Source organism: Vidua macroura, chromosome 1, assembly GCF_024509145.1.
Source record: "Vidua macroura isolate BioBank_ID:100142 chromosome 1, ASM2450914v1, whole genome shotgun sequence".
Lineage (NCBI taxonomy): Eukaryota > Metazoa > Chordata > Aves > Passeriformes > Viduidae > Vidua > Vidua macroura.
In genome coordinates, this window is record NC_071571.1 from 20094937 (window position 1) to 20119144 (window position 24208).

The 24208-nt window shown below is 34.9% G+C and overlaps 1 protein-coding gene across 4 annotated transcripts in view; it reads right to left on the bottom strand.

Moving 5' to 3' along the window:
- Nucleotides 1-15693, bottom strand: part of SLC39A12 (solute carrier family 39 member 12) — a 33722-nt gene extending 18029 nt beyond the window's left edge. For 3 of the 4 annotated variants that reach the window (XM_053998020.1, XM_053998012.1, XM_053998039.1), the window contains exons 1-6: nucleotides 15604-15693; nucleotides 14155-14507; nucleotides 10511-10792; nucleotides 7845-8052; nucleotides 5804-6006; nucleotides 1102-1273 (exon numbers count right to left, since the gene is read on the bottom strand). In XM_053998020.1, coding sequence (XP_053853995.1) covers nucleotides 1102-1273; nucleotides 5804-6006; nucleotides 7845-8052; nucleotides 10511-10792; nucleotides 14155-14424 — 1135 coding nt within the window. In that variant the 5' untranslated portion in view covers nucleotides 14425-14507; nucleotides 15604-15693. The remainder of the gene's footprint in view (nucleotides 1-1101; nucleotides 1274-5803; nucleotides 6007-7844; nucleotides 8053-10510; nucleotides 10793-14154; nucleotides 14508-15603) is intronic. The other variant, XM_053998029.1, reaches the window with a different exon arrangement.
- Nucleotides 15694-24208: the final 8515 nt, after the last annotated feature.

The window sequence follows — 24208 nt, forward strand, 5'->3', positions numbered from 1 at the left end:
CTTTTTACTTCTGGGATATTCACATGTGTTCTTTCCTGCTTTTTAATTCATCTGCTGTTCCATAAGGATCATTGGGCAGGAGGATGTGGGGAAAACTTACTAGCTCCAAAAAGACCTAGTCATCTAAAGCTAACCATGTAGATATTAAGATAAAGGTATTGAAGACATTGATTTGTAACCTAAAAAGTGCACCTCTAGATGCATGCAATTATGGTTAGATGTCTATTCCTTTCTGGTCATTCCCAACTCCCAAATTCCCCACCAAAATTAATGTCTCTGTTATTATGCCAGCACACCTTGTTTTGTAACCCAGATATCACTGGCTTGAAGTATGGAAAAAACCCAGAAAAAACATTAGGAAGCCCTTAGGTCAGCTTAGATTCAGATTTTTCTTTTATAAGGTGGACTAAGGATTGACTACAGTGGAATCCATAGAACAGATGGAGTGGAAAACACTGGAAGCAGAGGCATGTGAGGGCTACAACTGCAAGTGGAAACAACCCAATTATACCCTCAGTCAATTCTTGCTCCAGCTCTATCACACAGGTCCTGCAGCCCTGTTACTGTTTTTCTGAATGTTTTTCTTACCCCAATAGTATCCTCAAAGCCTCTCTGATATAAAATATCACAAGCTGAAACACCAGTAGCATTCATGCAAAATTTATTTCTATCAAGCATTTGCCACATCATGGTATAAAATGCCAGCTAATGTAACTTAGAAGCTATATGTAAAAGCAATGCAATGACTACAATAGAAAACTGATGCAAATTTCACAAAATAAGCCCTTACTGCCCAGCAATCCATAGATGAGGACCTGTTATTGCCTACCTGCTGGCAATATCAAGCAGTTCTCTAACAAATGAAGAAAATAACAGGTGGAAATAGAATTCCAAATACTATAAAATTTAGACCATTGAATCCCCTCACTTCTCAATATAATACTATTATCTGACATGTATGCTATGAAATGACAGAATGCTTAAATTACAGATGGCATAAATCCCATGTTTTGGATTGTTAATGAATGAGAAGTCCCCAGAAGTCCTTGCACCTCTTTATCTGAATTTAAATAATAATTTATTAACAAGAACATAACTTACTTTCCACAGTTGTTGGTGGAAGCTTTGTCTGTTTGAAGTCAGGAAGCTGACATGAACAACTTAAAAGTTGTTGAATGATAGCTGGACTGATTTGCTTGAAGTGGTCCTTAGAAATGGAGGAAGAACTGTTTTTCAAAAATATCTTCACAAGTTCATTGGCAGAGAAACAAACCTTTGTAGAAAAGTATATTCAGTTACTAAACATGCTGCATTATACCTGCATTTAGTTTTGAGGTTAAATACAGAATCTTAGAAGAACAGAGGACACTCCAGTCCTAGAAGAAACCTGCTATATATCTGTACTCTTTCTTGTTTAAATTAGTTTAATTACTTCAATTACTTGACTTTTTTTTCTGTGTAAACTTGATACTACTACATATTTCAGAAAGACCAGAATCTTTGGGATAAACCAGATCAATTTCTGTTGAAGCCGCTTAATGTCATTAAGATCTTACAAAATAATATATCTCAATATTTAATTCCTATATGTGCTAAGAAAAATGTTTTAATGCTAATACGAACCATATTCTTAGTTATTCTTGTGGAACTACATTATTTGCAGTAATAGTGCTATTGATACAAGATACTGCCTAATTCAAAGCAATACTGAAATTCGTCCTTGTACTGGATCTTCAGTAAGATATAGAAATAAGTTAGTTTTTTTAATTCATTAAATGAGAGCATGTCAGCAAACTAGATGTTACATAGTCTAAAATCGGTCTAAAGATTGCTTAATGATTGTATTATTAGAGGCACTTCAGAATTCCAACTACATTTTTGTTCTTGTTTGGAGCATCTCTTTGTCAAAAGAAGCAATTTTTCATGGAAGCATTATATTTCAAAAATTTTCATGAAGAATTAATTGGGTTTTCCTCTCCAGGATGAAACTTCTAGTAAAAACATGAGCAGATAACACAAGAAAAATTCTAGTGGAAATTTCTGTAAACACTTTTAAACAGAAGAACTCCAGATCAAATATGTTGTCTTAATAATCTTCATTTCTTAATCTCATCTGATGAGCTGTGATTCAATATTTAAAAACCAAAAAATTTTCTTTAATATAAATTGGTCTGCATCTGAGACTCAAGGGATTCCTAAATACTCTTTCTCTCATTACTGAAGCTTAAGCTTCTTTTGAAGTTGTTAAGTATAATTACTTTTAAATAATCCAGTCAAACCCCAACACATTCCTGCCTTTGCTCATCCATTAGTGAAGTAAAATATGCCTTGTGGTTCACTAAGAAACTGAATTAATTGAGCACTGATATATTTTTTTCTGAAAACCACATTCAAGTCTTCAGGATAACAGGTGATCTTGTCACCTGGACTGAGTGTGTTCTGCCTTCAAGCCAAAGGAGAGCATGAGAACAATTTAGCAGCTACCATACTGTAAGACACCTTAATTTTGCCTGTTCTAGGCAGTGATACTGACTCTAGAAGTAGGAACCACTGACATCTGGTATCAAGTTGGAAGACTAGGATTTTGGCTGGTTATGAGCAGCATTGCTGACCAGTCAGAGCAGGGATATTACTTGACACCTTCACCAACAACTTGAGTGATGGAACAGAGTGCAGCAGGTGGCATTCACAGGTGAAATTCAACTGGGACCACTAATCAGTATGTTGATGAATGTGGCTGCTATTTAGAGGGACCTTGACAAGACAAAGAAATGGGCTGACCAGACCTTCATGAAGATCAGCCAAGATAAACTTACTGTGCTTCACACAGACTAACTCCATGCGTCAATGAAGGCTAGGGAAAACTGGCCAGAAGGAAGGCAGGATTCCAGAAAAAGCCCTTGAGGTGGGTCCTGACAGGAAACTTGAACATGAGCCACCAGTGTGCCCTTGTGGCAATGACCACTAACTGCACACTGGCTGCATTAGCAAGAGCAGAGCCAGCAGGTACTGGAGAAAGAATATTGCCCACCACTCAGGACATGGGAGTCCACATATGGACTATGTCCAGCTTAATAACCAGCAGTGCAAGAAACTGGCAAATTGAGAGAAGTCCAGTGGAGGTCCACCAAGATTTCTAGGGAACTGCAGCACATGATGCACCAGGAGAGGCTGAGGGACCTGGGTTTGTTCAGTTTGGGAACAGAAGGGTTGGTGGGTATCTTAAGTCTTCAACTCTCTAAGGTGGTTTAGAGGGAAGATATAACCAGAATCTTTTCAGAGGCACACAGAAAAAGAATGAGAGGCAAAAAGTATTAGTTGCAGCAGAAAAAAATCCAATTTGCTATAATAAAGAAGGCCATCAAGATGAAGGCAATAAAGCACTTGTGCAGGTTTCCCAAAGACTGTATAAACTCTGTTTTTGGAGACATTCAGAATTCAACATGGCTCTGTGAAACCTGATCTGACTTTGAAGTTGGCTCTTTTTTGAAAAGTACAATAGACAAGATGAGGTCCAGGATCAGGATTACTGTGAACCTAAATTTTAATGTGAATTAACCACCATGAATTTTCAATGAAAAGCAAAATATTATCTGTAAAAGGAAACTGCCCACTCTTACATAAAAATAGCGTTAAGGTCTACTTAGTAAAATGTTCTTGTAAGATGTGGGGCATGAGGACCTGCATCTTTTCTAGCTACAAGCCCCAGCCTTTGAAGCTTTTTAACATAAGGAGGCAGAGAACTGTCTCCATTAGAAAAGCAACTATGTTGCTGGAGGATGATAACAAAGAAATAAGCACATTGTTTTTGCATATTTTCATGTGAAAAACAGGATGGATGGATGATTTAAGTTTCCAAAATCCATGTTTGTTTAATGAGGAAGAGTAAATGAATACATAGACGTTCTGACATAGTTTAATGGAATTTGAGATTATTTATCTTATTAGATCATTTGCCACTACATTTTTTATAGGCATTTTTAATTGTAGAGACAATGATGACTTTATAAGAAAGCAGTGACCTTTTTTTTGTGGTAATGTTTCAAATAATTATTCCTATATAAAAATTAAATTACAGATCTTAAAGCAGTTAGCAAACACAAGCCATAGACAAGTCAATGTCCTGTATGTAGAGGAATCTGTTATTAATGAAGCACAATGGCTAACATAGGTGCAGAAAACAGGAGACAAAATTAGCGACACTGCAGTGAAACATGAAGTGTTCTAATGGAAATATGTAAAGGAAAATAGGCATTGCTAAAAAGAACAGAAATGAAAATAATTAGGAATTAATGCAGAAGAGAAATTATCTTCTCTCCAGATGTTTCTTTGTGGTTTTTTTTATATATACAGACTACTTGGCTCTCAGTTGACTCCTAACACTCAGATAATGCCCTTGCACACTTATCCTTTGAGTTACAGCCAGTCTTAGAAGTTCAAGAAATCAAAAAACTGAGCTTTAAAAATACTTTAGTTGCTGGAGAATTTTACTTCTTTTACAGATAGAATCACTACTGATGTCTGTTCTTTGTAATTTAAAATTCATATGAAACACATTTAAAATGACCTTAATTTAAGATTATTTTGAGACCTCAATAAAAGCCTCATCATGCTGATCAGCATGATCCTTTTTTGTGGTCAGTTGCAAATAAAGAAATGTATTGATAGAGTATGCATTTCAAATGCAATACAATTACACAGATAAATATCTATCAGAATGGCTTTTAACCAGATGAAATTTGTCTCAGCTACCCACCATAAAATGACCACACAGAAAAAGTCAATTGCACATCACTCAGTTCTCCTAAATCGAGAAGAAACATTGCCACTGAGTTCATATAAATGGTAAAGGGTTGAAAACAACAGAAAAGTGTTCTTTGAAGAATATATTTCAAATGTATACATCAAAATATATGCCAATTATATACTTTGAAGTCTCCTTTTTTGTCTAAGGGATGATACCCAGTCTAAAGGATGGAAGTCAGTTACCATCTTGATTGTTGCCATAAACAAAATTTATTTATTTTCAAATTCTTAGGAAAAGGATAAAATCACCTGCAATAAGCCAGTGTCCTTCAAAGTTCTCAGAGAGAATACTTTGGAGTACCTAAGGCTCTCTTTTACAGCCTTTATACTTTCTAAAGAAGGCTTCTGGATTCCATAGATGGCTATGAAAAGAGTTTGAAAATGTCCAATCCTCAATTTACAGAAGCCTTTTAAAATCAACTTACATGGAAACTTTAATTTACTTTGTTTTCCTTAGTGCAAAACAATCCCTCTTTCTACCAGGTCACTTAAGGCATCTTAGAAACTCTGTGACATAAAACCACAAGAAATCTCTAATAACTGTAAGAAAACACCAAAACCATCAAATTGACATCAATGTTAATTCAGTCCTCTGTGTCTTGAAGAAGCACCTGACTCCATGTAACACTAACCATTGTTAGCCCCTCCCAGTGACTTTAATTGTACATTCAACATCCACAAAGTTCTTTCCCTGATTAAAATTTAAACAAATATACCTATATAAATATATATATTATATTATATTATATTATATTATATTATATTATATTATATTATATTATATTATATTATGTTATATTATATTATGTTATATTATATTATATTATATTATATTATATTATATTAATATAAAAATATATATTTTCATCTACATCTACATGCCTTTTTGAAACTAATACATTTTACCTCAGACATTTTGCATGGTTTGCAAATCAGTTTAAACTTCTGACAGTGAAATTCTGTCACCAACACTATAATAACATAAAAATAAATTAACCTGGTCCCAGTCTGTGTTCCTTTCATGGTCTTCAAAATAGCCTTTCAGATAATCTCCTTTTGTATGGTTTCCTTTGACTGGAGGATTTCTTCTTCCAATATCTCTGATTGCCATACTGTAACGTCTTCTTTTATGACTGTGAAATTGTCCATTTACAGTGCAGGTCCTTTTGACTCTAAGCACATTGAGTAGCTGTTCTAGTTCTGGTAATTAATTAGAGAACAGATATGTTACCATAGGAAAATGCACACTTAAAAGACAAAACATTTAAAAGACAGTATTTTTTTTCTTTTTGTTTGTTACAACATTGATTCAATTCCTCATTTTAATACTCTTTTCTCAGTTTGGTACTGGAGGCAATTTCTGCTTAACAACTCTGGAACTTCCAGACACCCAGATCCTCAGCCTTTCCTTCTTTACATATCGCACTCAAATGTGACTGGAAGGCAATTCATCTTTTATCAGCATCTCTGACAAATTTATCCAGCAATTGCTAAATAACTTCACTGTTCTTAAAATATTCCTGTGTAAATGGAACTCCACACTAAGCTGCCACAGCCAGGTATTTGGATGAGAAAACAGATCCTCTATAGGGTGTCCTGAAATCAATCTTCAGGATGCTGTACTGTCCTTGCACTTCAGAAGTGAAGCACAGGACAGTGATTTTTTTTCTCTCCTTTGGTTAACAGGGAAGCATGCCTGTTCACAGTACTGAAACAAGAAGGAGAGAGCCAGGATCCCTAATTCAAATCTGAGATCATGCACAGATGTACCTCATGTCATAGCTGGGGTGCAATGGGTGCTTCTGCTGATGGGATGCCTGGTTATTTGATGGGCAGGCCCTATCCTATCTTCCTTATCACCTTCCTTCACCCCTGCACTTTCAAATGAAGCCATAGCGATAATTCCTGTAAAACTTAATTTGTCCATTAAAAAGTGGTCCACAAATTCATTTTAAAGAAATTTAGATTAATGGGAATGTTTCCATATGATAATCCTTTATTTTTTTAAATCTTGTTACTCGGAAAATGCAAATGGTGTAATCTTAATGGTAAATCTCACAGAAAGGTTTCTGATAAGATGTTTCACTACTTTTTTTTTGGCTACTTAAAAAACTTATCTGAATGGAGCTATAGTTGCAGGTATATTTGTTTTCTAAATGTAGTAAAATCTAATTTACGTTTTCTATTCTTCCAGATTCTTACTCTTTCCTGAAGTTAATATTAAGAATTTAAATAAATTTAAAGGGACAGTATAATGAGCTTAGACTTAAAATAGACTTACTCTGCAACAAACTGGTTAAGAATAATTTTTTATTTTTCTGAATGACATCCTAACTCCACCAACCATACAGTCCTTCTGTTACCTTCACTGGGGCCCAGCTTTCACCACACACAGATGTTTAGTAGCACTGTGCTGAGATGGCTCCATTCATTCTTTTGAGAATTATTTTACAAGATCTGGCTGGGCAATTTTAAAGGCAGGGCTTTGCTACCAAATCAGTTTATGTAAGTACAATCTATAAGCCCCAGTTTAGGGCTAAGGATTATTATATTTTTAGTATTTTTAGTATTTATTTCTGTGATTCAATGTACCTCTGTGTAACCTATGAATGTTAAAAATGTTTTTACCTATGCTCAATTCAATTTTTCATCCTTTTGAACCCATACTTAATGTAACTTTCTAAAAGTGCTTTGAAAAGCTTGTAAACTGTTGCTGTTAGCAGTTGCCACAAAAAAGGAAAAGTTGATGTCTTATAACAACTTCTATATCTAAATCCATGCCAGGTCCCTGAATTGATGGTGTAGCTTCTCAAACTGCTAAGCAGGCACAACCTTTTACAGAAATTAATAACTGCTGCTGCTGAGAGCTTGGCATTTGTTTTGTTTTGTTTCAGATTTTTTGTTTTGTTATTTTTGGGTCACTTAGAGCTCTCCTATACTTCGATTTATTTATGGTTAAGTAGCATTTCTGATAAGTCCAACAATAAATTTTCCTGAAGAAAATTAACTTTTTAACTTTTTTGCATACTCCAGCTTACCTGTCACTTGGAGCTCAGTGGTACTATTTAGAGAACTGAAAATATATTTTATAAAGAATTCTGGGGAAGGCAAACTTGCTTTCCCCATACAGACTCCTTGGAGAGCCAGAGTAAGGATTAAAGCAGCCAGGCGTGGAAGAGTGTTTTCATCAGCACCATCTCTGTCCATTATATCAGCATTTTTCTCCAGAGTGCTCACATCAACACACTGAAATCAGGAGGAAACAGCATGAAGACAGTCCTGCTCACCTCCATTTAAATAATCAAAGTGACATGAGGAGAAACTGGGGAGAGCAATTTCACAGAGAGCCAGAGTAGAAAAAATGCTAAGATGTAAGCTGTAATTGCCAGCAGGACAGCTAATAAAAGGACATTTTCAGGAGAACAGGCATAGAATTAAAAATCTTGAACATTTACTCAGTGTCTAATGAGGAAAAAGTACAGTCCGTCATTCAGGCTATTTTTGCTTAGTGTTATTTTCCTGCTGTTTCTATTGTTCCAAGTGTCCTCCTCAATTACATCTAAATCTACTTCCAGAAAGTGGAAGAAAGGGGAGGAATTTTTGTTAAGGCACGAGAAATTGGCTCAAATAATACAGGCTGTAACTCTTCATATCAAACTTCAGAAAGAATTCTTTAAATGCTTTTAGTTCCTTACCTATTCAATAGAATCAATAGATTTTTTTATGGCATAGTTATCTGGGGAAAATAAGGAAAGATATAATTTTTCTGATAAAGGGTGACTTTCCTGCTGGGTGACCAAATAAAAACAGTAGTCAGTAGTATACAACCATGTATATGGAGGTCTGAAAACTCACTCAGTTGCCTGGAAATTTATCCCCCTTTTCACAGTTTTGTCCCTTTTTTCCTTTCTTGTTTATTTTCACTGCAAATAGTTGGGTTTGAATGAAACGACAACAACAAAGGTAAAAATTACTTAATTTTTGTCTAACTCATATTAACAAAATTAAAAGGTCAGCTAGATGAGCCATTACCAAGTCATTTATTTCATACATACTCATCTCCCCTTATGTAGGCCATAAACACTTCAGAGAGGAGGCTGCCATTTCTTTTCCTGCTCATTCACTATACATTAAAATTTTCACAACCCAAAACTTAATCTCTCATTTCAATCAAGATATTACATGCTATGACTAAAGAAGAGGATATTTTCTGTGAAACCAAAACACATAAGAGCCAATAAAAATGCTTTTCTTCTATGACTACCCTGCACCATTGTCCCTTTTCCACAACTCAAATGTTGTGATTCCAAGTATTATGCTATTGTGTTTTGTGTACCTTTCATAAAAGAAATCTCTTTTCCCTCAAGTCAGTGAATGGTGAAGTCTCAGTCACTAGACAGGCTTGACAACTGATTATACTGCCAGCATAAACAAACAGAACCCTCAGTAAAGCATTTTATGGGTTGTTATTCTATCTTGACATTCCAAATACCTTCCAATGCCTCTTTACAGTTGCTCAGATACCATTGGAGTCCTTGGAAATCGGCACGTTCACCAGGACTCAGAACCAAAAGTACCGATCAATGAATAATTTATGGTGGGAAATGACCACACAAAGAAGACAGAGAGAGGAACTGGAGGCCCTCAATATTCTGGACACAGCCAGGTCTCTTACCCATCTTCTTTTTGTGCAGAAAACCCTACTACAGTATGTGTAAATTAAAATCTAATGAAATGAAAAGGACAAATTTGAGCTTTATATAAACCTAATTTAACTCAATACATGGAACAGATATAAAGAGCTACAAACAGGAGGTCAACCTGTACTTTAGGAGTTATCTAATCTGGCAAAAACCTGTTCTATTGCCCATTACAAGGAAAAGTTTTTCGTTGACTTTGAACTCCAGAATATTATTCTATTATTTTATAGATCTTATTTGAAATAAGGAATTCTAAACAGCAGTGAGAAAACACACAGCATGTTTCCTGACTTAGAAATTATGATTTTGGCTGAAAATACTCAATAGGCTTTTTTTTTTTTTTCAACTTTAAATTTAAGCTTATCTTTAGCAATCTTTCTACAAGGCATATCCATGGTAGATAATTAATCACAAATGTATGTGTTCCTACTGAAGGAAACCATCATATATTTGGACAGATTCCTCATTCCATCTAGCTTTGGATAGACATGGAAGTGTTGATCCTGGAAAGGACTTCATCACAGCAAAATAATTCATTATCTATTCTGCTTTATACCATTAAAAATACTTCAACTTTGAACTCTATAATATTATTCTATTATTTTATATATCCTATTTGAAATAAGGATCTCAAATAGATCCTTATAGATAGATCCATCTCAAATAGATCTCATAGATCACTGGTAGTGTATCTATGCTAGTAAATATCAGAGATGAGAAAGTCTTTTCTGCCCTTGGAGCCAAGTGCAAGATCTTGCATCAGAAGACCCTGTGGAAGTGGTACATACCGAAACAACTCAAAGAAAAGCATTAAACAGCACATACAACACAATCCCAGAATTCAACCTGTGCTCGGACATTTTCATCTACCAGTCTTCTGGAGGACTGTAGTACTGGCATAGTCTCTGTACTAGCATAAAGGCATTATACCTGTAATAAAGATGAAGTTATTTTTACACATACACACACACACACACACACACACACACACACATTTTCTTTACCTGGTTTTCAGAAGTTTTAAAATGTTGCCTTACTGCAGCTAAAATATCTTCAGTTTCATTCCGTGAAAAATAGTAACAATCTTCATCATGTCTTAAACTAAGCATACTTTGTAGGTAAAATTTATAATCCTTATCAATCAAGCTGAATTCTGAAGAACACATATCTCTATGATGAAGAATGTAGTAGAGAAGAATAAGAGAAATTCTCTCAAATACTTCTTCACTGAGATTGTCTTCTAAATCTCCTCCAGCTATCAGTAACAAAGCATCTGGTTCAAGGCACTGTGAAGAAATAAAAATAAATGGAAATTCAACTCAAGTGACACCCTGCCAGGCATTTGCAAATACAGATAGGAAGGACAACAGGAAAATACAAGTTCTATACTTAAGGGATCAAACCCAAAACTACACAGATGCAGGCTGATGGAATGGCAGGAGGAGGGTGCAGGTAATTCTTCAGGGTTCTGTGGCTGCAAGATTAACCATATGGTTTTTTTCCAGAGCCCTTTTTATTTTTAAGGAAAGTCGAGTGTCTTAGAGATGGCACTTTGAGCAACCTGGTCTATTGGATGGTGCCTCTGCTCATGGTAGGGAAATGGAACAACATCATTTTTAAGGTCCCTTCAAACTCAAACCATTCTATGATTCTGTTCTGTAATTCTATGATTTAGTGGTTTGAGACTCCCTACAATTAGGAATAATTCTGATCCATCATTGTAGGGAGCGAAAACCTTCCACTGGCTTCAGCAGATTACATTTCTGGTTACAAATATATTAGATAAGGGCTAGGCCTATTCATATTTTCATCTGTGCATTCTACATATGTTTACATTATAAGATAAAAGCAGTTGCTGAACTGTAGTTAATTGAGGTTATATAAACAGAAGTTATACCATATTCAGTGCACTGCTGAGAGACATAATTGAGCCTGTAATCACACAGCTATTTTTATGTTTCTCAATGAATTCTGTTAACTGCAACAATGAGATCCAGTACAGAGCGCCAGCACAAGGTCTCAACCCCATTTAGTCCTTCAAATGCATTTCAAGAGGGACTGAAATGACATATTCACCTTGTGCAGGCTTTACATCTGAGCACAGATTTTTTAATATGTGTAAAATTGTAGATATTAATAGCCAAATTAACTATTTATACACATAAATAAGCTAGATTACATATGATTCACTGTGTCCTGTCCTGCCTTCATTGCTTATCAAGGTCTTTAACTTTTCCTAATGCAGTCTCTGAGAATTACTCTTTTGACTAGGAGGAGTCTATTCTCTTTTTTGTACCGAAGACCTCAAGTCAGTCAACCAGCCTTTATGAACACTCAGTAGTAATACAATAAACATATGGCATGAAGTGGAAGATTTTCAAAGATTTCTGTAAGATTTTAAAATCCATTGAAGATATATTGCAATCAGTGAGTCCATTGTTTGCTCTTGCAAGGAAGATGACTGAAAAGAAAATTGCTGACCAGAAGGAAACAGATGCATTGTAAAAGATGCAATACTCCATAATATATGGGTAGCCTGTGGTGAGTGACCCCTAAAGAGATATTAAGAGAATATAAAGTGCTTTGTCATTAGGTTGGGTTTTTTTTTTTTTTTTGTTGTTCTTTTTTTTTGTTGTTGTTGTTGTAGTTGTTTTTGCTGCTACTAATATTTTTACAGGAATAACCATCTGTCCTTGATTTAGAAATTCTAAACAAAAAAGAAGCCCAGAACTTTGGCACTGAAGTCTTAGCTTCTTTTCTTTAAGTTGCCAGAAGTTAAAAAAAAATTTCTTATCAATGCAAGAAATATATGACTTCTATTTGCTTAGGAGATAAAGAAATGTCAGATGCCATTCAACAGCTGCCAGCTCCTGCCCAAAGAGTCTTAGGGCTACTACATAACAACAAACCAGAAGAGGATCTAAAGAAAGTGTTAAACTTTACACTTCACTGCTTTTAAATGCCCATTAGAGATATCATAAAAAGAAAAAAAAAAAAAAAGTCTGAAAACAAAGTCATGTGGTATAAACAGAATCCTGGATTTAGAAGGGAAATTGAATCTGAAATCAATTAGTGACTCCCAAGAAGTACGAGGAAGAAAATGCCAATATAAGGTGGGGCATTCTGTTTCAAATTTTGATGTACTTGAAGGATAGTACTTCTTGCACAGTTTTTGCTATCTTGGTTTTCCAAATCTTCATTACAGTACCATGTGGGCACCATGTGACTGAAAATGCCATGTCTCTCTCAAGGATTTCCTACAGAAATCACAGGCCTGTGGTGCTGGCACAGAAACACTGGCAGTGCAGGACTTATGCAGTGTTTCTGACTCAGATCACACTGAGGAGTGCTAAAAATGGTAGCAGTCCTCAAAGTCTTACTATAGAAAATTTCGAAGATGAAGCTTGAGCAGAGCAACAGTACTGACCAAAGTAAGCCCCAGCTAAGTTTCTCTTAGATTTTGTCCATCAAAGGACACCAGCAAGCTCTCCAGAAATACATCACAAATACAAGAAAAAACCATGCCACTAGAGAAGAAAAACAAAAAGGGCAATCAAAAACTTAGTCCCCTGTTTTGTGAAGTTTAGGAGGCCTATATAGCCATGTTTAATATGTTGTTAATTTCAATCTGGGCCTGTATCTGATGCATATTCATTGCCCATGTGTGAATAACCTCCTTCATAAAAAATTATCCAGTTAGGTAATGACAGGCATCTACAATATTTATGTATGAAATTTCACATTTGGGTTCGTATGAAAAATGGGAGCATTTTTAGAAAGGGTCAATAAAGTGAGCAGCTGTCTACTGCACAGGATAAAAAGATTCCCACTTCATTGGCTTGGCAGATTGCTGAAAACAGCACCTTGTAAAAACATTCACCTTTCAGACCATCCTTGTAAGTGTGGTATAAAGTGACACTGCTGTATGTAGGTCACTGAACAGTGCCAGAGCCAGAGTAATGAAAGCCAAGGCTGACCAAGCCCTTTGTCGTCCCTTTTAGCTAGGTTGCTCAGTAACACTGTCCCTGTCCTTTCTTCATTGAATCAGGACTGAGTTCTGAAAATATTCTCAAGTAGACAACCAACCCCTCTGTGCAACTGTACCCTGGACTACTTCCAGTTTCAATTTGGATTTGTAGATTCATTGTTCTGCCTTTCATTTTCCTTGACCTGAACTGCTTACAAAACCCTCTCCTTAATCTTGAATATTTCAGTGAAGTGGCACATAAATCCAAGACAATCCTGTCTGGGTTTTATTTTTATGAAGTAAAATTCAGAACGACAACAAAAAAAGTGGCAAAACTGGTCCCCATGAACCTACGTCTTTCCACAGTGTCTTTTCCTGTGCCCCAAATTCAAGCTCATGTTTTTGTTCTTAGCCCAGATTTCAGTAGAAAAATTTTTGCTGGAAAACAAACACTTGGGAACTTTAAAAGGAATGTCTGTCATGTTTGGAATATCTCTTCATGAGCTCAAACAATAAATAATAATAATTCAAAAGGAAGCAAAGCAGGAACAAATTTTTTTGCTGCAAAAAGAAGTTTTTTACATGTTTAGAGGTATCGTATTCAGGACAGTATCACTCAAACAAATGTTAGAACTCACTGATGATCCTGTAAAGATATCCCTCATTAATTGAAGCACTAACCAGATTACAATCCTCTTGCATGCCATAAATCCGTTGTGGGCACTCAGCTCTCTCCAGTAACATTTTGACCAGTTCTCGTGAGTGGTTCATGTGGAGCTCAGTGTTTTCAGCTGAGAGAATGCGTAAAACTTCCACCAGAGAGCCTCTGCTGGGAGGATTGCTGCCATCCTGCCCATGCTCTTCCCCAGGCTGTCCTTCAGCAAGGAGCACGCTGAATATGAAAGCAGAACATACCACCCCAAGAGCTGGATGCTTGGTCAGAAAACACATCTCCTCTTCCTGCAGTGTGTGATCTGCACTGAATGTTGGATTGTTGTTTGCGCTGCACAGCTTAAACTGGAAACCTGAAGAATCTGAATGGTAAAGGAGAAGAAAACCGAACCCTTTAATTAGTGTGAATGCAATATGTTCGAAAGGATTTATTAATTGGTCGGCTAAGCTGATTTGCAGTGACAAGCTGTTTTTGAACAACAGGGAGCCTGTAAGGGCTTTACAGCACAGAACAGCAGGAAACTAAGACAACCATGGCCTCAAAACTTCTTTAGAATTACCAATAAGAGGTTGTCTCAAAGTGCCCTTCCCTCTTCTTAAAAATAAAGTCTATGGCTTTCATTTCAGTGTTATGTTATTGCATTTACTACTAATTTTTTTCAGTAAGAATAGGAAAATACCATGGCTTGCACTTTCATTTCATCATGAAAACAGGTTTTTAGTAACAAAAATAGCTGTAAATAAATATTGCTAGTCTAATACTAATATGAATGTGCAGTAATTACGTTACATAGCAATAATATAAAGCAGGTTATATTGTCAAAACACTGTACCAACATCACTAAATTCCAGCTATACTGCACAAAAAGAGAAGGAACAGGATGTATTTAAAAATTAGTGATCACTACTCAGACGGAAGAATTACAAAGCTGAGGTTATGATTTCACTCAAAGAACTCAGTGAATAAACAAGACAAACAAGCTTAACATGTTAACTCTAGGTGCAAAAGACATTTAGTACTATAAACCTCTCTTGTTCACAATCCTTCCTAATAAACCACTCCTTCTGCTTTAACAGTAATCTATCTCGATATCAAAGCACAAGAAATATAAAATAGTTTCACTTCTGTTTTCCACAGAGGTTTTGATTATATTGATGGGCAGATGCTGGCAGTGATATACATATTCAGACAGCAAAGCACATGTTAAACAGCCACATATATGTTCATCTTCTTTGAACTGCAATATGATATGCCTTATTTTAAAGGAAACTCTGCTAACAAAGTATTAAAATTGAAAAAGTACTGCTGAATTCAAATGGGCATTTAGTCAGAAAAAAGTTAGTATGTTTTTAGATATTAGGAAATCTTTTGGTGTTTAGATATATTTTATTGTTAGGAATATGTATCACTGTTACAAGGATATTGTGAGCATTTACTTCTAAATGTTATTTTCTTACCTTCTGAAGGAAAAAAGAATGCTTGAGTATCTAGCTTTGTGGCCTTCTGAATCCTCAGAAGTATTTAGCTGCTGGAAGTCCAATGTTTTTAAAATTCCTTGATGGTGCTCTGGAAGCTGGAGAGGATTAGTTTATTGCTGCCTTGAAAAGTTTTCAGTTGCTATGGAGAGAGCTGCCCTTAAGGTGACAATGGAGGTGGATATGAATTAGTACATGTTCTTCTTGTACTTGCAAGTTCTAAGCATTATATTGTTGAATTTATTTCACATTTTCTAGTAGTTATCTTTTTATGTAAACAGGCTATTTTAGAAATACAAGATGTAAAAAATCTACTCAAGAACGTATTCCATTATTGATGGATAATATATGCAAACACTCATAACTGTTCTCTGTGTTACTAAATTATTTGATCAATGCTAAAACAAACCTCAATTTTATTTTTTTCATTAAAATATTACTACTTCTTGAAAATATGAGAACACAATAGAAATAGAAATCTTTTCAAGCACATCCATAGAAAAATGATACTTTTTCTTTGCAAAACACTGCCCATAGAAAACAGCCTCTTTCATCCCCACTTATCCTGTGTCACATTTGCTCCAACTGAAAAAGCTGGGATAGCTCAGCCTGTGGTGAAAAAAACTGTCATGCACCCACTCAGATTCTCCAGAGGGACGCTGTTACAAAGTAGATGTACCACACTATTACAATATTACTGCACTGGAAGTTAGTGAAAACTGTCACAACTGACAGATTTCTACAGAGACCAGCACACCAGTCATATCATTCTCCCACCTTCCAAATGGAGGACTATCATCTCAGCTGGCTCATCAAATCCTGTGAAGCAGTAAGCCTGTAGTAATAGAAACATCATAATTCTCTTTAAAGCTAGATTAACAAAAAATCCAGGGTTCTAAAATGTCTGTAATGTCTCCTACAAGGTGGTAAGCTCAAAGGCAACAGCCTTGTTTTAGCAAGACTGAGAACTGACAACTGATGCTGACTATAAAAGAATTCAACTGACAATGCCAGCTTGAGGGAAATGCAAAATGTAAACAAGTGTTCTCAAAAACACAAAATACAATTACATGTACAGATTCTTGTGTGATGATGGCTGACTATTTTAAAAATCAGTCCTACTTTTAAATATTCTTTTATTTTACTTCATAAATTACGAAAGATATTTATCAAACTAACATTTCTAAATATACTACTTTATAAAAACAAAAATTACAGAAATTTTTCATATAAATATTTTTATAAGAATGACTGAAAAGCAGAAACACATGATAATATGCATTTCCTCTGGCTTTAATATAATTTGTTCTGTCAAACAAAGCTAACCATGTCCAGATTTGTTCCACTAATAAAAATAATTCCTCAGATAATGGAGGAATAGCTTCCAGCATTTAATTCTGGGGATTGCTTAATCTCCAAACAAACATAGAATAGGTTTATCTGTATACAATTTGATATTTTGTGTGTAATTACAAATTGAAACTAAGAATTCATTCCATCCAATTAAAGTGTACAAACAGAGGGTGAGTTGTTTCAGTTTTCTGAGAAAAGCTAACATTTAAAAACACATTTGATGATTCATAACTATTGAGAGCTTCTGAGAATTTGCATAATAATACTGTCTACAATTTACTTTAATATTTATATTACAAAGTGATGGTAAAAAAAAAAGAAACTATTCAGTACATTAAAAAACAACAGATAATGATTGGTACAGGCTACAATGGCTGATCTCAAAGGGGAATTCACTTCCCTTTTTATGACTAAATGTTGCAAACCTCCCCTGGCTTGGAAATGAGCTTCTCAGTGGTGGCAAAATCACTGACAGTGACTCAAGGCTCACCCACTGCTTTAACCCTTGACACTGTGTTTTCAGTCATGCCACTGTCCTTAAAGAACTATTATGTCTACGCAGCACTTGGATTACTTCTTCTGAAGTAATTGTTGGCATCAGTTGCTAAGTGTTTTGTTCAAACCCTTGTGCAGCAGCATTATTCTCCCACTACTCAACCATCCCAAAGCTATGCTAACTGATCAAATGGGACCATGGCAATTACAGAGCTGTGTAGTTAGATGCCCATTAGAAATTTACTGATACACAGAAAAATCTTTTATACAGTTTAATATCTTAAAACCTTCCAAAGCACCTATCACTAATATTGTAACTCATGTGTTATGAGATGAACATTTTGACTCAGATTTTACTGCCTTTTGGACAATTTTGATAAAGTGGACAAAAACTCCATGAACAATACTCATAAGCCAGAGACTCTCCATTTACTGTAGAATGACAATATGCATGGAAGAAAACCTTGATAAGAGCTGGAGAACTGGGGTAACTCAGAGTGAAATACATTACCATTCTAACATGACAACAGACATTCTAGCAGACTCTATAGCGAAACCAAAGGTAGGATGAATTTTCTGATTAAATAAACAATTAAAAAAATGTTATTCCATTTTACACTTACTTACATACCTTGGCATGCTAAAGCAAGGATCTGAGATCAAGAATTTTCAGAAAAAAAAATCAATATTTTTAAATTAGTTTGAACAATTACCATGCTGGGGTACTTAGTTAATTACAACTAATTGCTGACAGGCATAGGTGTGTGACCCAGGAAAAAAAAAAGTAAAAGAAGAAATAAGATAAAAAAGAAGAGTGATAAAAATGTGAACTTCTCAAAACTTTATTTCATTACCAGATTCATTATCCCAGACAACTGCATATAATTTTTTTTCCACCCACAATCTTTTACGATTTAGAAAGCTCATACAGTAGCATCTTATGCTCTTAGTGAAAAGGAATGAAGACAATTTAGAAATGGCATAACTAGACATAGAACATGCAGCAAGGCCTCTCTGGTCACAGGGATTTATTTAGTTAGTTAGTTTCAATTTTAAGTGAACCAGTAAAACTAACTGCAGCTTATCTGGTTTCTCCCACCTTCACACCTGCTGTGGGAACAAAAGCAAGTTGCCCATTCACAAATGCCATGGATAACTGCACTCTGCAATTTACTGGGTTTCAAATGACTGGTGAATAAATTGTGTAGGAATAGGAAAACTCTATTGAGGACTCACTCTGAGATGACAAGGGCATTTCTATGAGCCCTACCAACACGACAAATGGCTTTATTTTATTTTTACAGTAGAATGGTTGAAGATTTAGGCAGAATTTTAGCAAGACCCCTGCTGAACTTCACATCATACTGGGTAATGCAGCTATACAACTCTTATTCATTCAATATTGTGTAACTTGCTTTGATGGACTAAGCAAATGCATTTTTTTCCTTTTTACTAATGGCAGTAATTATGGCAAATAGAAGAGAATCCTCTGGCACTGCAGCTTTCCTCCATGTTATTAATGTGATGTGTGCACACTGTATAATTACAGCCATAGGCAGTATATTGACATATGAAAGAACTACATTTTGCAATGTAATACCAGGGTGCTGTAATAAAAAATGTCAGTACTTTAAAATTACCACAGTCAATTAAGCTTTTTTTGGCATCACATGCCAATCTTAGCAATATCATATATATTAAAGTTGCCAATGAATTGAAATAAATTAATATTACTGAAATTATCGGACTTACATGTATAAGCATACATATATATATATATGCCTGGAACAAATCTTGTTTTAGTTCAGGATTACAAAATTCACTTGTTAGCAGAAAGTTTTCCAAGACAACCTGGAAATCTATTTACATTAAAGAAGAACATCAAGAAAGAAGTTATAGATTACTATACACTCTAGGCCAGCAAATCCTCTTACATTTTAAGAAATATAGCCCCAGAGGTGCCTTCTGACATACCACAGTATTAAGGTGACATTTATTGTCCTAAAATATTACTGTCATGAAAACCGATCTGAAATTAAATGAAAGTGTTCACTTATATGGAAAGTACGATCTAAAAATTATTAATTGTCTCCATCTGACTACAGACTTCTCCCTTACACAATCTCTCTATTGCTCTATCTGGTTGTGTTTAAAACAAAACAGAAAAAGAAAACCAAAATCCATTTGGATGTAGGTATAACCATCAAGACTATTCAGTGATAGCAATTATCAAGAACTTAGTCAGAACAGGAGATATTAGTATCTTGGGTATGAAAAAAAGGAGATTTCATAAATATGGTTATAATGTTGCTAATTTTTTACTTAAAGAACACATAGGTAAAAAATGTATTTGTATTTACTGTTCTTAGGAACATTAGAAACCTAACTTTTATGAAGGTATCTAAACATTTAACTACAGCACCAATTCAGCTTCAGTTATCTCACTTCCTCTTATACTAAAGAGAGGCAGAAATCAGTTTCTAACCTTTTCAGTGCCTATTGTTTGGTTTTGTTCTGCAGTGTTATCAGACTGTTAATGTATATTGGTTTTTTTTTGTTGTTCATTTAGGTTTCCAAAGAAACTGGACTCAAAAACTGAGTTGATCTTACTAAGAGTGTTTTACCTGATCCAAAGCACTTACAGCCCTACCATGTATGTTGAACTATTAATTTAAATATACCAAATGAAATATTGTGTAGTAATACAGCATAGAACACTAATATTTCAATAAAAAAATAGAGTTCAAAATTTAAGAACAACCTTTTGAAAATTATACTGTTCATCTTGTAGGAAACTGACATATATTGTATGTTGCATCATTTTAGCCATTGACTTCTGACCTCAGCAAAATGATGTTTTTCCTTTCCTGCTGATATTCATCAACTTATACTCAAACAACTCATATGTTCTTTATGTACTTGTGTATTTTTTCTTTACCTAAATATTCATAAAATATTTATAAACAATTTTTACTATAAGAGAAATCGAGATAACAAGTGATTTCTCACTTGTTTTTTAAACTATGACTCAGTGTTCAGTTCTAAAGAAATTTTCACAATACAGAGGAGTAATTTCAGGCAAAAGCCTGTTATCTGAAAGACAACTGTTTCTCAAGGTCTTCTAGTCTACCCCCAAAAAACAAACAAAGTTTCTTAGTCATAAATACAAGCCAGAATGAGAGGAGACAGTTTCTCTCCATCTCTTTGTCTTAAATTCAGGAAGTGTGTAAGTGGCACCAACAGTAAGAAGAGCCTACAGAGTGTTTGAGTGATTTAGATGGGCTTCAAGTAACAGATGCTGGAGCAATAAAGGTGAAAAGGACAAAAAAGGGGAAAATCCTAGAATGGAAGGACAATGAAAGAACCAGTAGTGATAGAAAACAATTTAGCCAAATACAAATTTCACTGCATGACCGTGATCTTACTTCTACCCTTATTAAAACTACTGACAAACCACTCTTTCTCCCCTATAACCTGGTATATTCATTGTTTGAAGGCTTTGTAACAAGAGTATTGAGAACGGAGTTCATAATAAGAAATGTTTGTACTTTATGAAAGAAACTTTATCACTTTTAAAATAATTCTTTCTCTCTGTATAACCATACCAGTGTATGAATACCAGTATTCACAATAAATGCACATATGCAACCATTGGATTCTAAATTAAATAGAATTGCTTTTTTCTAGCCTATAAGAAACATACAGAAAATACAAAATTGACCACTGTTTTAACTTTGCAAATAAAGTTTGAGTTAAGCACACCATATATCCTTGTAGAATTTTTCTATCCAATTTAGGAACAATTCATTTTTTTTATCATAAGAGGACACACTGTTCATTCTGCTCAGTGTTGGCCATAGAATTCTTTGTATCACTAGCTCCTAGAAAAGAATTGTTTTAGGCACCTGTAGGTATCAACTGTTAGTTCAGTGGCCAATCCACTTCCATCGGTTACTATAGCCTTTAATTTGAATTAGGCTGTATATATTTTGGTGGGTTTATGGCAACAATAATTTTAGAAAATCCTGAAAAGCTATCTTCAAAGCACTATGCTAAAGATAAGCTCAGCTTAAAGCCAAAAAATTTATTAAAATTAGGTAAAAAGAGCAAGAGCTAGAAATCCACACAAGTGTAAGTTACATCTTAAAAAGCAAAACAGCAATCTGCAGCACAGCGACAATTTGGTACAAATAGTCTCACTGTAAAAATTTTTCAAGCTTTTCCTTCTGTTGAACAAATTCTTCCAAAAGTACAAAAATAGAATTTCTCTTCTGCTTTGGTCCTCATGTCTCCTCTCTATAGGAAAGGACAAGAAAAAATCTGTTAACAAAAAAAAAAAAAAAAAAAAAAAAAAAAAAAAATCAGGTAGTCTTGAACTGCGCTCCGTGCTAACTCTCTTCTAAGCAAGTGCTTGTACTCTGATTTCTCTGATTTAGCAGAGAGCAAGCCCTCATGTGTGCCATGGATTTATACTGAAGGGTTCAATGTGAGTAGCTTGTGAATACTGAAAGCAGAAACTTTCCTGGAGCTGAGGGTCAGCTACAAGCAAATTACCTGTTTAGTATGACACTAACCAAGCCTCCTGCAGCTATGATTTTGCTGTGTTTCTTGTTCCCACACTATCTTCCACACACTTGGAAATAGATTTTGAAGTATGCAAGAATAAATTTATTCTAATTGCCCTTTGCCCACTCCCTTTCTTAAATATACACACACCCCTACCCCAGGAATTTGAAAAACCATGTAAGGTGTAATCTTAATTTTCACATTTTATTTAGATGAATTTAAGGTAAGTAATTATTAACAATTAGATATGCTTTCTTACATTTAACAATTTACAATCTGCAACCCAGTGTGAGGTTCACAGTAGCCAAGTAGAACAAGTCAATGGCTGGCACTCATAAGCTGGAAAAAGAAAGCATAAGTGGATTAGTATGCAGAGCATTAGGGCATTGAAGTAATTTTCAAAATTAACTCCCTACAAGGAGAGTTGGGGGATTTTTTTTACCAGAATTTATTTTTTTTCAACTTTTTTTTTTTTTGCAGAAACCTTGAAAAGAACTAAAGAAGAAAGCAAGGCAATTTTATGTAAGTGGAAGATAACTAAGTCTCTTCATAAATCAGTGACAAAGTGAAGAAAAAGGGTAGTGTGATCCTGTATGCACTTTCAGATAGAGAATGGATAGATCCAATGTACTGGTTTTCCTCCCCATCTCCTAAGTGATGACTCATTGCACTGTTTCTATGCCTGTTTTTGAGGGACATGGAACTCTTCTGCAAATAAATGTTACCAATTAAAGTCAATAAATGATACTGGTATATTGGCTAACTTCTTTTCTGTGTATGTATTAAATTCAGTTTGCTCTCTTACTGCAGAAAGGAATCTGAGATACACCTCCCAAAGACTACCTTTACTGTCATTGAAAGAGGAAAATACATGCATGTGAGAGGGCAAAAAATAGACCCCATTTCCCTTTGGCATGCTCCTTTATGTTATCTCTTCTCTAACATATTGATAAAGCTGAATTAAATCTTTCAGAATACAAATTTCTAGCTTTTTGTCAACGAATCAATTCTTTAAAAATCTACAAACTTTACAGTAAAGCTGACATCCTTAACCTGCCTGCAGCTCTTTGGTCTCTAATCTGAATATTTTCTTTAAAAGCATAGTTCCAAAAAGCCTTTTAACATATGCATGGAAACCACTAATTGTCTTTCACCCATGTTTTTTTAAAAAAAGAAAACACTTTGCAACCTTTATTATTCATAATTGAGTGTAGTCTTAATTATTTATCTTTTTCTTTTATTTTCATTTCCCCATTCATTTAAAAAAGGAGGTTTTTTTTTCTTTTTTTCAGTGTCATCTCCTGAATAAGTGAGGCTAGAGCTCACAAGATCTGTGTAGTTAAGATGGGTCTTATCTAAATTTGCAGTATATGGAAGTATCTGGACCAGTCATCCTAGGATCCCTGTACAGTCATTGGAGACTGAGGCATTTTAGGAGGCAGTTTGCCAGGCCTATTCCACACCAAACTTTTGGGTGAGAAGAATTGCACTGCAGCCTCTGTAATTATAACATCCTTGACAGCTAAAAGAGCCTTGAGAGATTTTCTTTGCTGTAGACACCTGTACTATTAATTACATTTTGCCAGTTAAATCCCTCCCTGTACGAATTCCCTCACACCTTTCACCCCAGTAAGTTATTAACAATTTAACCACTTCTAAATATATCTGACAGAAAAGCAAAAATATCCAAGATTCCTGCAAGTTTTATGCAAAACAAGGGCTAGAAAAAACATTCTAATAGTACCTACACGCAAGAAAGCTGCAGACATAGGACTCAGCTATTGACATGAAATAAACAAAAAGAAATGCTATGAAAACCATAAACCATGCTATTAAAAATGAATCCAAAGAAAAGATCCAAAGCCATTGTACACAAACATCTTCATTGCATCTGATACTTGTTTAATTTATAAAGGCTTTCCAATATTTTTATATTCATGAAAAAGAATTCACTGATTTTGAGGCAGTATAACAGGATGTTGACCACTAGAATGTAATGAAGCAATCCCTAATAAAATGCATCTGTAGAAGAAGCAATTTATGATCTCAGGAAAAAAAATGTCCTTTTGCTAGTTGAGAAGCAGATCTCATATGTTTTTTTTCAAAGACAAATACAAATTTTACAGGGTAGAAGGTTCAGGGATCTTTTTGTGAAGTGAAAACCACAGTAATT